Here is a 15,307-nt window from a genome sequence, read left to right on the forward strand (position 1 = left end):
AATTACCGCACGAATATCGCGACATTAGCGCGCATTGTTTACCGGAGAAGACCAGTTGCGTATTACGTAAAGTATTACACTGCAAGAAAAATTTCATTTTCACATGCAACATTGCGCGATAAGTCGCGATACGCGCGATTTTGCATATATTTACTTCAACGTAAGATTCTTTCGTTGGATAACATGCTGCTCTTATCAATGTGCGCGCGCACTGTACAATTGTTATTTCTATTTATAGATTTATTTTGAAAAAAAAAAAAACGACTAGAGCTGTTATTATCAGCAAACGCGCGCGATTGAAATGAAATAAAATCTCTTTCAAAAGCGAGAAAGAAGATTGCGCGCGCAGGATCAATGCCGGAACTAGTTTAGGTGGGTTTCGAGTGGCTTTCGCGATAGAGAAATCACGTCGCAAATAACATCGTGATATTTCACGTCTCTTCGAAGTTCGAACGTCACTCATCGCCAAGGTCGTTCTACTTCGACTTCGCATATTCATATATAGGTATATATAATCTCTATATACAGTAAAGTTAAAATAACTTCTACCTCATCTCGTGAGACCGTACCTCTCCTTCCACCGGGCCATTATCAGTATATCGTTTCAAGTTCGCGACCGATAGCATTCCCGATCAATGCGTCGCGTTTTATATCAAAAGTCCAAAAAGAAAATCCGATTACATCGTAAAATTATCACTGAACGACTGTTTGTCTGGGCAAGGAATCGGCGTTTATCACAGGCAATAGCGCCAAGTCCATACTACCAACGTCCGGTTCCGTGGTGTGAATCCCACGTAGCTTTTGTATCCGATGCCAGATAAAATCCCTGGGCGGCCTTCTGATAACAAACAGGCCGAAGATTAGGACGCCTTGGAGGGCATTGATCAGATCGAACGCCGACCAGTCCAGAGGATCGCCTCCGGCAAACCAGGAGATCAGCTCCATCGTCCAGTTGAGACCCATCAGGAAGAAGAGCACGAGGCAGACGATGAAAGTTCGCGTGAGCCTGCGGAAGAGTCTCTGATCCCGGTCGGAGTGCTGATTCCTCGACATCTGTCTCAGCGCGAGTTGTTCCTGCTGATAACGGCTGATCTTGACGGCCGTTAGTATGAAGAGAATCGTGTTCATCAGCAGAAGAAGACCGACGGGCACGTAGAAATACGGCATGGCTTCTGCGTCGGCTACACAGGAAAGAGCTATATTGAATATACGTATCTTCATCAAAGATTTCCAGATATTTCGATACTGATAGAAAATATTAGCTATCATGATTAGTTACAATGATTTTTCATAACATGAAGTGATCAGAGTTATTCTATAACCAAAGACTGTGATTGAATTGCATTATATGTATGTAATTACATTGTAAATATTATAATATTTTATATAATATTTTTATATTTTTTATATATAATATTTTATATTATATAATATTATATGCATGTTACATACATTTAAAGTAATTTACACAAAGCTTATATGAGGCTTAAGCAAATGACAGTCTGTTTGTATAATAATGAGATGAGAGTCCTTTAAATGGAGATTGAGACTCACACTTGAACCAACAGCTCTCGGTACCAAAAGTGGGCTTGACATAGGTCATGGGTATCGTGGGACTGAGATCCATCGCCATCGAGACAAGAATAAGGATCGCCGACGAGCCCCAGGCCCATATCGAGTAATAGAAGAACAACGTTTTGGACTGGATTCTTCTGTACGAGCGATGGCTCACATGGTGACAAACTAACGACCACGTTTCGATACACATCACGTTCAGCCAAAAGAAACAGGCCACGAACGAGAACTGGATGACGAATGCTGAAAACGACACGTCGGCCGGTCTCTTAATCACATTATTCTCCATTCGTATGTCGTCATACGTCCAAAAATGACTTACTGCGACAACACTGTGAAATGTGTCGTCGAAATTACGACGTCTAACAAGACTCTAATAACTCAAAGAATGCGTAAAAAAAGTTGTGCAATTCTTTTGGAGAGATAATTTAATTTTTAAAAATTGAACAAAGTCTTTCGAAAGAATCGATATGACAGTTATAATGAAAAAAACATTTTCCTAATAAATAATTCAAATATCGTATACTAATGTACTTTATAAAACTCTTTGTAATAGAAGAGAGAATTATAATAAATCTCTTTGCATGACAATGTCGCGCGACAAGCCCCCATCGTCAATAATTAATTATCTTACCTATGCTAACGCAGACTTGAGACGGCAACTGCGCGCCCGCAAGTTGCGTAATGGCCAAAGTGGTAAAGGCAACAGCCAGGCAGCCGCAGTAATGGCAAAGGGCTCTTCCGAGAACGTCCCTCAATCGCGGCGTTATCGTGTACGCCACAATTGTTAGAATAAAAAATGGGACCGAGATCAAGAGCCCGGATGCGTAAATAATGAGCCGCGCATCCGCGATTGTAACGGCAGTGTCTGTAATCGTTAATTGCCACAATGCATCAAGGAAGATTATTAAATTTAAAAAAACACATATTACTGATGCTTATCGATTTTTTATGTATGAATTGCCTCGCACACTTCAGTACGTCAAAATAGCCAAGCGCTAGTGAAATATATAAGCGATTTGATAATATAAAACTGATTTTTCTGAACAAAGAGTATCCCCAAATAATTGGAATATTAAATATCTTAAAAAAGTATATATATAAATAATATTGTAATTGAATGTATTTATATATAAAATATTTTAAAATATACATTTTATGTATTATAAATTAGTATATTTTAAATTTATATAGATGAAATATTTTGTATAAAAAATATTTTAACACAGTGCGAAAAGAGATCTCAGTCTTCGCCGTACAATGTACGCACCTTCGGAAAAACAAACGAGTACCCGAAGTCCCAGTTCTGGCACAAGTTCCATGCAGTAATCCTCACCGGGTGTGAGCATAATCGGCACGTGATCGAGTCGCGGCGCGAAGATCGAACCGTTCAGCAACAAGTAATATTCATCCTCGCTGTTTTCCTCCGGGTGTAACATGTACCTGAAAATTCTTTTGTCAAACACGCGCACACAGAAATGTGCAAACTTAAAGCTCTTAAGAATAAACGTGCGTAGATCGTGAATATTTACAATTTTAAATAAAGTTTAAATATCGTGATGCGATCTTTCCGAGAAACACGTCTCTCTCTCTCTCTCTCTCGATAATCGAGTGTCTGAAGGAAAAACGAGTTACGCGGGTTTACACACGAGGAAATAATTCCCGTCCAAGGATGTCCGATTATCGCGGAAATTGATAGTAACATTTTATGTATATATAGAGAGAGATTTATCGTAACACACAATGCGAGATATATTGAACGTTGTTTTTCGAAATATTGCATTCATTTTGTACACTTGATAGAAATCTACCGAAATATCGAATCGAATATCCGTCGAACCGTGTCATAAATACAACAAACTTATTATTTATTTCCTCTTACTCATTCGAGTCGATTTGAATTCAATTTATCAATCGCGCAAGACGAAAATATCGTTTCGCAAAACTTTTTGTTTACTTTTGCTTCTCCAGATCTTAAATTTACTCCTTACGCGATTGCACATACACACACGTAAATTATTATTACATTATCTTCATCCGTGTGTTCCTTATCGATGTTCGCAAGCAATAACGGGACGATGTCATTTGTCTTCTGCAATGTTCCGTTCAGGATTAATTATTATATTACTTTGTGATTTCATTTCTGCCGATTATCGCGACACGATACAATTCTTTTTTTTTTTTTTTTTTACTTAAGAAAACAATAAATTAGCGGCGATACGTTATCTGTTCTATGGGATCACGAGTGCACACGTATTGACTTTTTATAACGTAAATTACTTTATACAATGATTACGACTGCCTCTTTGCTCCGCGATACAAATACAACTCGTAAATATCTCAGGATTGCTATATCGAGAGTGCGGTTATCGGTACTGAGTATTCATTGACAATAACTTTCTTTGATCGAGGGAAAACTATTGTGTAAATTATTTTTTTCTCGCGATTTTTACAAATGTCGCCGTTACTCTCGCGATTCTTGCGAAACGCGTAAATGGATATCCCGTGTAATTGATTTTTATTGTATTTTTATTGTATTTTCCAAAGGTATATATATAACAACGTGCGATTGTATCAATGAACTGTGGAATTCGGACCGACAAGCTAATGGCTCTGTTACATCGCGATGAAAATGGAATCTTATCGTGAAGTGGCGTTTCGCGATCGAGGCGCGATAAGGACACCGACAGTATGTTATATATATATATATATATATATACTACATATATACGCGAGGCGTCTGTGTCAGAGTTTTTATTATATAATGTGTCAATTTTCGAAAAGATAATTTCTCCGACACGGTTCGAGAGAGATTCAACGATTCAAATTCTTGTAACACGAACGATCTTCGCGCGCGATCGTACTTTCGATGAAACGTACTTTCGATTGCAGGGACTTCCCACAACGGCGACAAATTCCTTCGACTCGTCACCAGGCAACAATATGCCGGTGCGATTGAAATCGCTGAAGAAAGGCGAAAAATACGCCGTCGAATCGTTCGAGGAAGCGCACACGGTATTTCCGTTGCTATCTTTCGCGAGTTGCTCGTTTACGGAGCAACACTTCGCCACTACTGGCAGTCGTTTGTATTCCTCCGGCACGAGAAAGGTTGAGTTTTGCTGAAATCAGAATTAAAGAATATTTATTGCGAGCGACTGCCGCAATCTCGTCGATCTCTCCTCGATGACTCGAGGGGTATAATCGGAGACCGAAACATTCCGAAATATTCGAAAAAACGTAGCTACCACAACACAACATGAATATGAATGAAGAGCGCATAGATAAGTGACGCAAAAACGGCGATAAACTGCTGACGAAGCGCGAAAACATGTCACTTGTGAAAACTTGTCCGAGAGATTCCGGAGATCGAGAAACCGGACAAAGAGAATGTTCGAGATCTTCGTGTCGCGAGCAAAGATTTTTTCATTTTTTTTTTTTTCTTAAATAACGCACAGAACAACAATTGGCTCGTGCAAATTCGTTCTGCAAATTGTGCTTCGGTCACAAAAAACGCATTTGCGCGAACAGAGTTGAATTAATTTTATTTTCTCGCGGACGGATTTTTTTTTTTTTACAAATGATCGCGCTAATCAGACGTCTGTGATATCGGACAGCTCTCAATCGGGATTATCTGGACTGTGTCAAAGAAAGCTATTCAATCGGCTTAAAATACAACCACGCGCGAACAGCGCGAGCAGCCCGTGAGATTTGCTTTCGGGCATAATAAAATAAATATACGTGAAGCTTATGATTTAACGAATGAACTGAAAAGATTTCACGTGTGCTTACCAGTTGAACAGTGCGCACGATGGGCGGCACGTCGCTCGCGCGCGCAATTGGCGCCGTCAGACACATCAAAAGAATGCAAATAAAACTCATCGTGGATAGTTGAGCGTCTTATCGAAGAGTAAATAAACTCGATCAAACACGTAACCGATCGACTACAACTCACTACTATGATTTATGTCGCGTCACGAGCTAACAATTAATTCCGCGTATCGATCGCTCCGCAAACACGATCAAACTTTCTGAATTCCGTACGATTCTTTTGGCCTTGACAGTCAAATCCTCCGATCTTGCTCTTCCGGATACGATCGGTATCCGCGTAGTGACGCTCGATGATGACATTCAGACGAGACTTTTCGTTCGTCGTCTTCCGCCGGTCTCGTTATCGTAATTGCATCCTGGACATTTTATCACGTCACACCCTCAGTGTGTGCTTGCACAGTGTCTCTTGCCGATAAACTTCCTCTTTCGTGTAACGCGCGGCCGCTGTTTGTTTAACTGATTCTTCGTTAAAAGAATCCCAATCCGCTTCTCGTCGATCGGCCGCTCGTGAGAATTAGTCAGATCGGATTACAAGAGCTCGTTCGTCGTGAATTAACAGAATCGAAGTTAACGACGAGTGATCAATCGGATTCTCCGACGTTGGTCGTTCGTTATTTTTATCACACGCTCTCGCGCGCGACGCGAGACTTTTCAACGATTTCTCTCCGCCGCCGAATGCGCGCTGTGTCATCAATCACGCACGCGCTCGATGGCGGTCGGTTTAATCATCCGGAAATTCCTGCCTGGGAACTCTCGAAACACACCTACGAGCGTCAGAAACGAAGACGTTATCAGATAGTTAGGGAAGTCGATCGGATTTCAACGTGAAACAGTATCGCTCGCGAGGGACTTGGTCGAGTTCGTTCACTCTCGCTCGGCGCGAGATGTGATCGATTTTCGACGGGAGATTGATCTTTTAGGGAGAAAAAACACGCTCATCTCTCGCGGAAGACGTTGTCGCATTTGTTACTAAAAAAAAAAAAATCACATTTCGTTTCGGCAACGCGAAGACATCACTTAAAAAAAAATCGCCGCCCGATTAGATCAAATCGCCCGAGATGATGTCGTGTATTTTGGTCGTTGACCCGTAAAAATTCCATCTTCATCACCGGATCGAAGCGGATCGTAAAGCGCGACAGGTAACGTTGTCATTGTGTGCCGCGCGCGCGGTTCTCGAGTTTTAATTTATCCTCATTACTTCGTCTCCGGCTTTCGAAGGTGATGTCTTCGATGAACTCCGATAAGAGGCGAAGGGGCGAACTTATATACAAGTAACCTTTCGTAGTTCATAGATAAATTCCGCTTGTCGATGTTGCGCACGAGCGACGGACTTTTATGTATGTGTAACACACTCACGTATACAGCTAACGTTGCCCAGCGGTGCCAATTTTTTTCCCCAGACACTTCATCGAGATTTTTTTCTCACGAATCGATATTTTCCATCGCAATTGTCCCCTGAGGAAAATTAATTTTCCTTCGGAAAAGAAAAACGCGTTCTCTTTCTTTTCTCGCGACAATGAAAAGTCGATTAGCCGAAACAGCGTGACCGGCGGCGAGCGATAAGATCCCGCGCGAGGCACGCGGCTCACCGATCGAACGTCCGAGAACTAACTGGCCGGACACCACGATCTACTCGCGCCTTTATCGAACAAGAAGGAGAGACAGAGAAAAGAGCCACGATCTCTTTCGCGCCTCGTGTGACGATACATGCACACACACGTTTCCGACGAACGTGCCGATGAAGAAGCTCACAAGTACCTTATATATGACATGTACTAAAAGTATGTGCTTCTCACACTCGCGGATGTTATCGATATTATCGGAGATAGACAAGAATTTCTGAGGATGCGATTTTCGCATTTGAGTAGCGTTATAGCGTCGCAATTTTATATCCGATAAAAATAACAAATTCGAAAACTATATCTTCGGGAATTTTTTACAACACACACACACACACACCGCGAAAGCATCAATTATCAGATCGGAGATATATTTGCGGATTTACTCGCGATCTTTCCGATTGATTCATTGAGCGTTACTCGCGTAACCCATCCCGTTTTCCCTGGAAAAACGATCTTCCCCTTCTAGGGCGTGTGATTCTCGTCAATTTGATCTAAAATTGCGCGATTACGCGTTCGGGTAAACATAATCGCTAATTAAATAAATCGCAAGCACGCGCTAAACGATTGCAAAATTAATTGCGTAGCGTACAATATATAATTACGTAGGTTCGTTGCACGTAAAAAAGTAAATATATCAATGTTTGCAAAAAGTGTCACGCGTGAGTCGAATGCGTCATCCATTATGCGCGTGCAATTAAAATTTGTTGAATGAGTGACAAAGAACACTCGTACGGACACACATCTCGTTTGAATGTGTTCTCTTGTTTTTTATTTTTTTTTTTTTTTATAATTCTGAATTCTACTGTTTGGCTTTTAATTGTACTCTTCATTTCAACCCTACTCCTACACACACGAAAGCGGATCAATACCGACCTTCTGTCGGAAAATCTATGCTTATCATTGGAACATTTGGTGTTCCTTGTGATAACGGCTCGGGCCACTTGAACGTTAGAATCACATTATTGCGTTACATCACATTGTCGATAGAGAGAGAGAGAGAAAGAGAGAGCGAGGGATTTGAAACGAGACGCAGATAAAAAAAGCGAAGAAGAGGTATTTAAAAAGGTTTTTTACGTTCGCATATGGGGAATTCTTCGGAAGCGAATCTTCTGAAGTGTGCTATTTTTGCAACGCGCCGTTTGCGATAATAAAAGGAAACGCGAATTCAATTGAGCGCGTTCCTCGCGCACGCACACAAATGGGAAATGACGTCGTCGAGATTCGTCGAAACCGATGTATCTGGCGCATAATATCCCCGTGCCACGTCATTCGTGCGTGCACGAGAGTCTCCGACGATTTCGTAGATTTCTACGATTGAGTAACTCGATCGACGCGTTTCTCCGAAATCTCTCTGATCGATCAATCGGACACGATATTTTCGCGGAACTTGGGTATATATCTTCGTCTGAGGTGTTCGCGGCTTTTTACGTGCGTGCATCACATACGCACCCCGGGAGGTGCAGCAACAAACGGAATACAAACCCGGGGGCTGGTCTCGCGCACACACTAGATGTGTTTGAAAACAAGACGTTACACTATTTCGGTCGGTGCTACTGCGCGCTACACCTCGCACTTAAAATATCCCGTTCGAACATCCCGTCGAAAAATTCGCAAACGATAATTAAACACCGTGCAAATGCGAATAAAAAGATACAGAGTTCGACTTGACTTCAAAACTCTGTGACGAAAAAATGAATAAAAATCCCCCCGAGAACCTTCGCAAGGTGGGAAGATAACGTGACTCGTTGCCGCGTCGAGACGCTTTTTGAGACGCCGTCTCGGTAATCTGCGACACAGATACACGTTGTTTATAACAAACTTGAAAAAACTTCCGCTTGCAAGCGACTCTTTTTTAAACCCGACCTGTTGTTTACGAGATCCAAATTCGAACGGACCGAATCATCGTTCAAAAGCTGAAGTCGATCTTCGCGTGGGTGAGACTTCGAAGCTTACTTTAGCCGAGCGAGTTCCAAAGGTCAATTGTGTGTGTGGATCGCGTTGTTGCAAAACGGATCTGTTTGTGTCTGCGTTCGAGTTAATAATTCTATCAACTCCGAACTTTTCGTTTCGGGGTCGCGATTTCTCGAACAGGTTGATTTACGCGCGCGTACATGTATACATAATATATACATCTAACTCTCTCTCGTCGAATATGTCATCGTTGAGATGTGTGAACAAACGAAGTCGCGGAACCAGACGGCCCGGCGAATATAAATATAGCGCTTGACGTAATGTGGCCGCAAACCTTCCTATATAATACACATAGAAAACAGTGTACGGTAAAACCGAGAATTGAAGAACGTCTGGCGAAATGACAGACGAGAGAGAGAGAGAGAGAGAGAGAACGCGCGCGAAGCAATCCGATGACGTATGGGGAGAGCACGTAGGAGTAGAGAAAATCCGCGTTGTGACGAACAAAACTTCCTACGCGGGATGGACGTTTCGCGTTTCTGTCACGTAGGTGGAAAGATTGATAAGATGAGAATTGCTCTTCGGGGTTTGAAACTCCCCGTGCGTAAAATGAAGTCAGACAAACATCATTGAAGCAAATTGATTTTTGCAAACTTCAAATCTTAGAAGGACCTTGACCGCTCGCGTAAAATTACTTTCACCTCGACAAAAAAGTACCGTATTATCGAACGCAGACTTTGTAAAGATTTTGCGACCACTCACTGTAATTTCTCGCGCAAACGGATTACCGCCATAAAAACCTCGAGAGAGGTCCCGAATTATCCCGTTAAAGCGAGCAGCAGTGACGGTAATAGTTTAGAAAGATTTTTCTTCTCAGAGAATAAGATGCTTAAATTTTTTATGTTAATTTTTTATCATTTTGTTTAAAAAAAATGTAAATCTATTATTAAATTAATAAAGTTAGACTTCAGGCTATAATTAGCAATAAAGAGCTTAACGCGGTTATATCGTCCGCAAAACGGAAGGAAATTTTATCGCGTGTATTTTTTATTTATAGGGAAAGATCTCGCCTTATTTGTGTAAAAAATTTAACGATAGTCTTTCGAAAAATGTAACATATATTAATGTGTTAGTTTATGCGACACATTCGACACAAATATTTTCTATTTTTTTATTCAAGGTCGCGAGTAGTTTTCCAAATAACGCTTTAGAAATCGAGATCAGAGTCCGCGACCTCGCCGGGAACGAATCGTAAAAGAGACACAGCACGCGGTACACGCTCATTAAAAAACCACTTGTGACATTGTCAAATATTATTTCATAAAACATTAAATCAATTTTGCGTTTAAATAAATTGAGTTTACTTTAAATTGCGTTTAAATAAATTGAGTTTATTTGATGTTTTATTTTTTTCAATTTCTACATTGTAATATTTGATTTTTTTTAATATAAAATTGTTGAAATAAGAGAAATAATTATATAAGATGTACCATTATAAAAATGATAAGGATTATAGATAAAAAGACGTGACGATCGTACGCGTGTGTGTGCGCGTGCGCGCGCGCGTAAGGAGCTATCAGTTCGTTTAAACCCGCATCACGAATCATACTGCTCTCTGTTGAAATATCTTTCAGACTGTATGAAGCTCAAGCGGTCGGTAACGCAGCATTTGCAAACGTATACATTTACGCGGCGTACAATCTTCTTTTTTCGTTAAAAATTTTATTGATAAGATTTTTTAGCGCGAACAACAGCAAATGAGAGAAGTTTTTCGCTGTTCGAAAAAACGGAGGTGCTACGCGGAGAGATATGCGAAATTCTGAATGTTCATCTACGCGGCGTCTCTCTCTCTCTCTCTCTCTCTCTCTCTCTCTCTCTCTCTCTCTCTCTCTCTCTCTCTCTCTCTACAACCGCTCATCGAACACATTCGTTGAATATTAAACTTTTAATGAAAGACTCCGCGAGCGGTTCCGAAGTGGATAAAGCAGAAATTACGCGTAAAAGCACGTCGCGTACGTGTCGCGTCTAAGTTTTTTATTACAAAGTTTCACCGCGGCACGTGGAGAAAAAAAAGAGAGAGAGAGAGGGCTACTTGTCGGTGACTGAATTCCGGCGAAACTTTGAACGTAAAACTTTTCTCTGTTCCTCTTTTCATATATATATCCGCACGGCGCGCATGAATTATTAAAGCGAACAGTCAGTCCGCGGCGAAGTTTCCGCATTTGCGTATGTGTGCGCATTACGAATTTCTCGCACTTTGTACCTTTTCGCTTCCATATTGTTATTAACTTTTTTTTTTAACTCATCTTTGTTTCTTACAAGTTTTCCGTATATTATTTTTTGTTTATAGAAATCAATCCGTCACAGAAACTTAAGCGAGACAGCCGTGCATATAGTCTCACAGCGATCGCGAGTAACTTGCTTTCTTGGAAAAACATTTATTTTCTGTACGCATAATATTAAAGCGTCAAGTAAATAAAAAGTATAAAATCTAACGTGTTCAGCAATAGATGCTTTTTTATAGCAAAAAGATTAATTGCGCATATGTATGTGCAACAGAATTTCTTACACGCCGTTCACATTTCTGTTATTTACGTTTTGCTACTTTATGTTGCTTTATACTGTTTTAATATCGCATTTTTTCTACATTCGATTTGCATGTTAAAAATGCTACAAATCAAATTGTTGTAAATATTTGTTAGAATCGATATTTTTTAAATTAATTAATTTATTTATTTATCAAAAAATCGCGGAAAAGTTCAGTAGACAAAAATAATGACTAACTCTCGCACAAAACAAAACTAAAATTTATACAAAAATGAAAGAAAATAAATAATACCGATACTATGATGTAATATTGGCACTAAAAACAGATATCAGTGAATGCACAAGTTCTGTACAACGCGAGACAGAGTATGATGAATCAATGTCGTCATAGATTAAGCGAGTGAAATTACGTTGTGCAATTAAACATGAAACCTCGTCCTTGTAACGACGGGATCCCTCATGTTTAATAAATTAGTTCTAAATTCCGTTGGATGCGGAATAAGCTTCAGTGATCCTCGGCCAACATTGAAATTGATCGAGAGAACACAAGAGCAGTCAATCCATCTCTCCGATCTTGAGAGAGAAAGGAACATCATCGGATATCTGTCAATACGCGTTTTCAAGAGTTACGGACGATTTAAGATTGCAACGAGCGCAGACGAGGAGAGCATATGCAAGATTTTTCAATGTCTTTATTCTACGTCGCCTTGTCTCACGTTGTTGTTATGTGGGTAAGACTCTACCTAAACCCAGATAATAAACCAGTGAGATAAACGATAGGAGAAGACGATGGCGCCGTTTAAGTGCGACATAACTTAGATTGCTTACGTATACAGTCATGATCCAGATTCCGAGCCTAATTTTTGACGATACGCAAGAATTTGTTGCGCAAAGCCGATTCTACTTTTCCCTCTCGCACGGAATGACCAAGCGCTAATGCAACATTCGTGCCAATGCGTGTGAATACGCGCAAAAAGTAACTCTCGGATTTATATCTTTTTCTAGCAAAAAAACCTCATTAATTGCGCGCGAAAGATTTCTATTTTAATTTCACGTAATATTCAGCCGCGTACAATAACGTTCGGCGATCGTGAACAATCGCGAGATTCCGAGAGAACCGGATCCAAGGCTGCGAGGATTTTTTTCCGAGCTAAGGGCCGAAACGCGCGCGTGCGCGCGCGCGGCCCTGCAACGTCACACGCGAAATTGTCGCGAGTTTCTTGCGCATCTCCGACGCGCGACGGTCAGTGACGTCTGTTTTCTGCGTGCATGTCCCACCGTATGCTTCGTGGCGGTTTAACGCGACCTTGGTGAACGTACTTCGCGCGCATATCGTCTCGCGAACGCGCACAAACAAAACCAGCGGGGATTCGCGCGAGTCATCGAGAATATTTTATAACATTGAGAATATTTTATACGAAGATACTCTCTCTCGGAGAGATAGAGTACATATTTTATATAAACTATCGTATACACTATCGTTTCGAGATTTTCTCACAGCGAGTTTTTCAATTACGTAAGTTTTTTAAAGGAAGTTTCTAGAACGTAATAGAAAATAATATGCAAAAGGAAGTGATTGGAATAACTAATTCAAATATAGGTTATTTTGTTTAAAGTTACAGCAACATTTACATAATGTGCAACATGCAAATCAATCGATCGGTCTTTTTTCTCTCTTTTCCACTTACTGTACTATTTTTTTTTTTTTTTTAGTTTCTCGCAATATTCACTTGCGCTTAAAAGAAAAAACAACATTCGCGGGATGCAACCTGCAACTCCGTCGGAGGGATTGTCGTGTTTGTTCGAACTGCGTTCTCCATGTCGTCTTCGTGTACAAAATAACGCACTTAATTTTCACCTCGTGAATCGATCGTAGAAACGGCACGAACGGAAATATGGCTTAATGTGCAGCTCCTTCTCGGACCGCCGAGGGAGAAAACGATATTTCTCCCTCTTTTCCCCTCCGCTCCCTCCCCTTCCTCTCATCCGCGCCCTTTTTAATAAAAATATTTTCCTCCTTCTCTTCTCGATCGCGGGCCCTTTCTCCACTTCGAGAGAACCTGACTGTCGTCTTTCTCTCTTTCTCTCTCCTCTTCTCTTTGTCTCTCTCTCTCTCTCTCTCTCTCTCTTTCTCTCTCCCTTCGACCGTTCTCATCGACGCGCACCACGCTGTTAGGGTGAACGCGATTCGGGGTCCCCCCTAGCCTTCCTTATGGAGGCACTTAGTGTGAAGGTATTTGTCTATCGAAAACTAAACCCTCGTTACTACTCCGTGCACTAGAAAATCTGTCCCCTACGCGCGACATATCTACGCAACACCGAGAAACCCGGTTTTTCGTTGTAACGTGCAATAGCACGTCCCCCGACACGATTTGTGGACTCGCGAAGGAAAAGTAGAAACTAATCGCAAACGTGATCGATCATATATATATATATATATATATATATATATATATGTTGCACGATGTACTCGCACGCGTTCGTGCGCGTGCATTTGCGCGAAAAAAATTTTGTGACGAGTCACAGGAGAAAAACAATGTAATTTAATAATTATTCGTATTTTATGATCTGCAAAATACTTGTAAATTATGCAAATTGACAGTATACGCAGATAATCATTGATCAATGATGTAATTGAAATATAAATAAGTCTCAACGAAACGGTGTGTAATACACATTGTGATTTTATTACTCTCTTGGAAAAAAATGTGTGCGTCTCTATGTGCGCGATTGGGCGTTGCATCGCGATAAAGTTCGCGTTGACGCAACATCCTTGAACTAAATGCCATCGGTTATTTCAACAGCTCGATGTGTGTTTCGATGATATTTCAAATGCATCAAAATCATCCACAGAAAAACGGAGCTCCTGTCATGCAAAATGCTCCCTCCTTCTCCTCCCTCCATTCACCCACAACTATCCTACGCATCTTCGATCCACACTGTATATGTATACACCCGCGCACGATTATTATTGCCGAGGGCAAGGGACGGAAGGGTGGATTTTGTTTTGCAGTGTGTGTATGTGTGTGTGTGTGTGTGTGTGTGCGCATCACCTAATACAGCGTGTTGAAACAAGATGCCATTGTAAAAATAATCGTACAACTGTGTGTTTTAACAAACGCGATCCGGTCTCCGGCAATCAATCGACTACATTGTAGTTATGAAGTTACCTTTGATACACTCTGTATATACACGTGCATATACACTGTGCAGGTTCTCCCTCTCTCGAATACTTTATCTATCTCTACCTCTTTGTCTCTCTTCCTCTCTTCGTGGTCGGTACTCGCGAGTTGCTGCCTCGGGGCGAGGGATAAGAGTGCGTCAGTGCTGTACATATTTGCACCATCTCCCCGATGCCAGAATCCTAGTGTGGAAAATTCAAAAACTTTTCAACCACAATTTCAGATCGAACAGTAAATAATGAAATGGAACATATTTTTAACTCGTGCGAAAACCAGATCGCAATTTATTTTTTAAAGACACTGACGCAAATATTTTCAACTGTTTGCCGCGCTTGTTCATCTCACGAAACGTTTATGACACACGGATTTTACAGAAATATTAAATATATTATTTTTTGCCGAACATCCACAAATTGTTACTTTTACACATTGTTAAAAACATCAGAGAATATTGTGTGCTGCAAGAGTGACATCTGAAACTGAAATATTCGTTTCGATTGACGATCTGCACGCAGTTATTACGCTGTTCGCTTGAAATTTGTTACATCGAAGGCATCTTGATCCGTACCTGCGCCGCGATTCCGCGGAGCGGGGACGGCGAGGACGACAACGACGGCGGTGGCGGCGGCGGCGGCGGCGGCG

The 15,307-nt window shown here is 41.1% G+C and overlaps 1 protein-coding gene across 2 annotated transcripts; it reads right to left on the bottom strand.

The window, feature by feature from the left end:
* Positions 1-263: 263 nt before the first annotated feature.
* Positions 264-6,999, bottom strand: LOC109859316 (probable G-protein coupled receptor Mth-like 10). 2 transcript variants are annotated; one of them, XM_020437441.1, is made up of 7 exons: positions 6,760-6,999; positions 5,365-6,167; positions 4,456-4,694; positions 2,846-3,018; positions 2,210-2,443; positions 1,555-1,818; positions 264-1,181 (listed from the first exon to the last, which is right to left on the bottom strand). In XM_020437441.1, exons 2-7 carry the CDS (start codon positions 5,452-5,454, stop codon positions 694-696), a joined length of 1,488 nt encoding a protein of 495 aa, XP_020293030.1. In that variant the 5' UTR covers positions 5,455-6,167; positions 6,760-6,999; the 3' UTR covers positions 264-693. The 2 variants fall into 2 exon arrangements, with proteins under 2 accessions (XP_020293030.1, XP_020293031.1); XM_020437442.1 differs by having other exon boundaries at positions 5,365-6,999.
* Between the last annotated feature and the right edge of the window lie 8,308 nt (positions 7,000-15,307).

Source organism: Pseudomyrmex gracilis, unplaced genomic scaffold, assembly GCF_002006095.1.
Source record: "Pseudomyrmex gracilis isolate BER0280 unplaced genomic scaffold, ASM200609v1 scaffold_256, whole genome shotgun sequence".
In the NCBI taxonomy this organism is placed as follows: Eukaryota; Metazoa; Arthropoda; class Insecta; order Hymenoptera; family Formicidae; genus Pseudomyrmex; species Pseudomyrmex gracilis.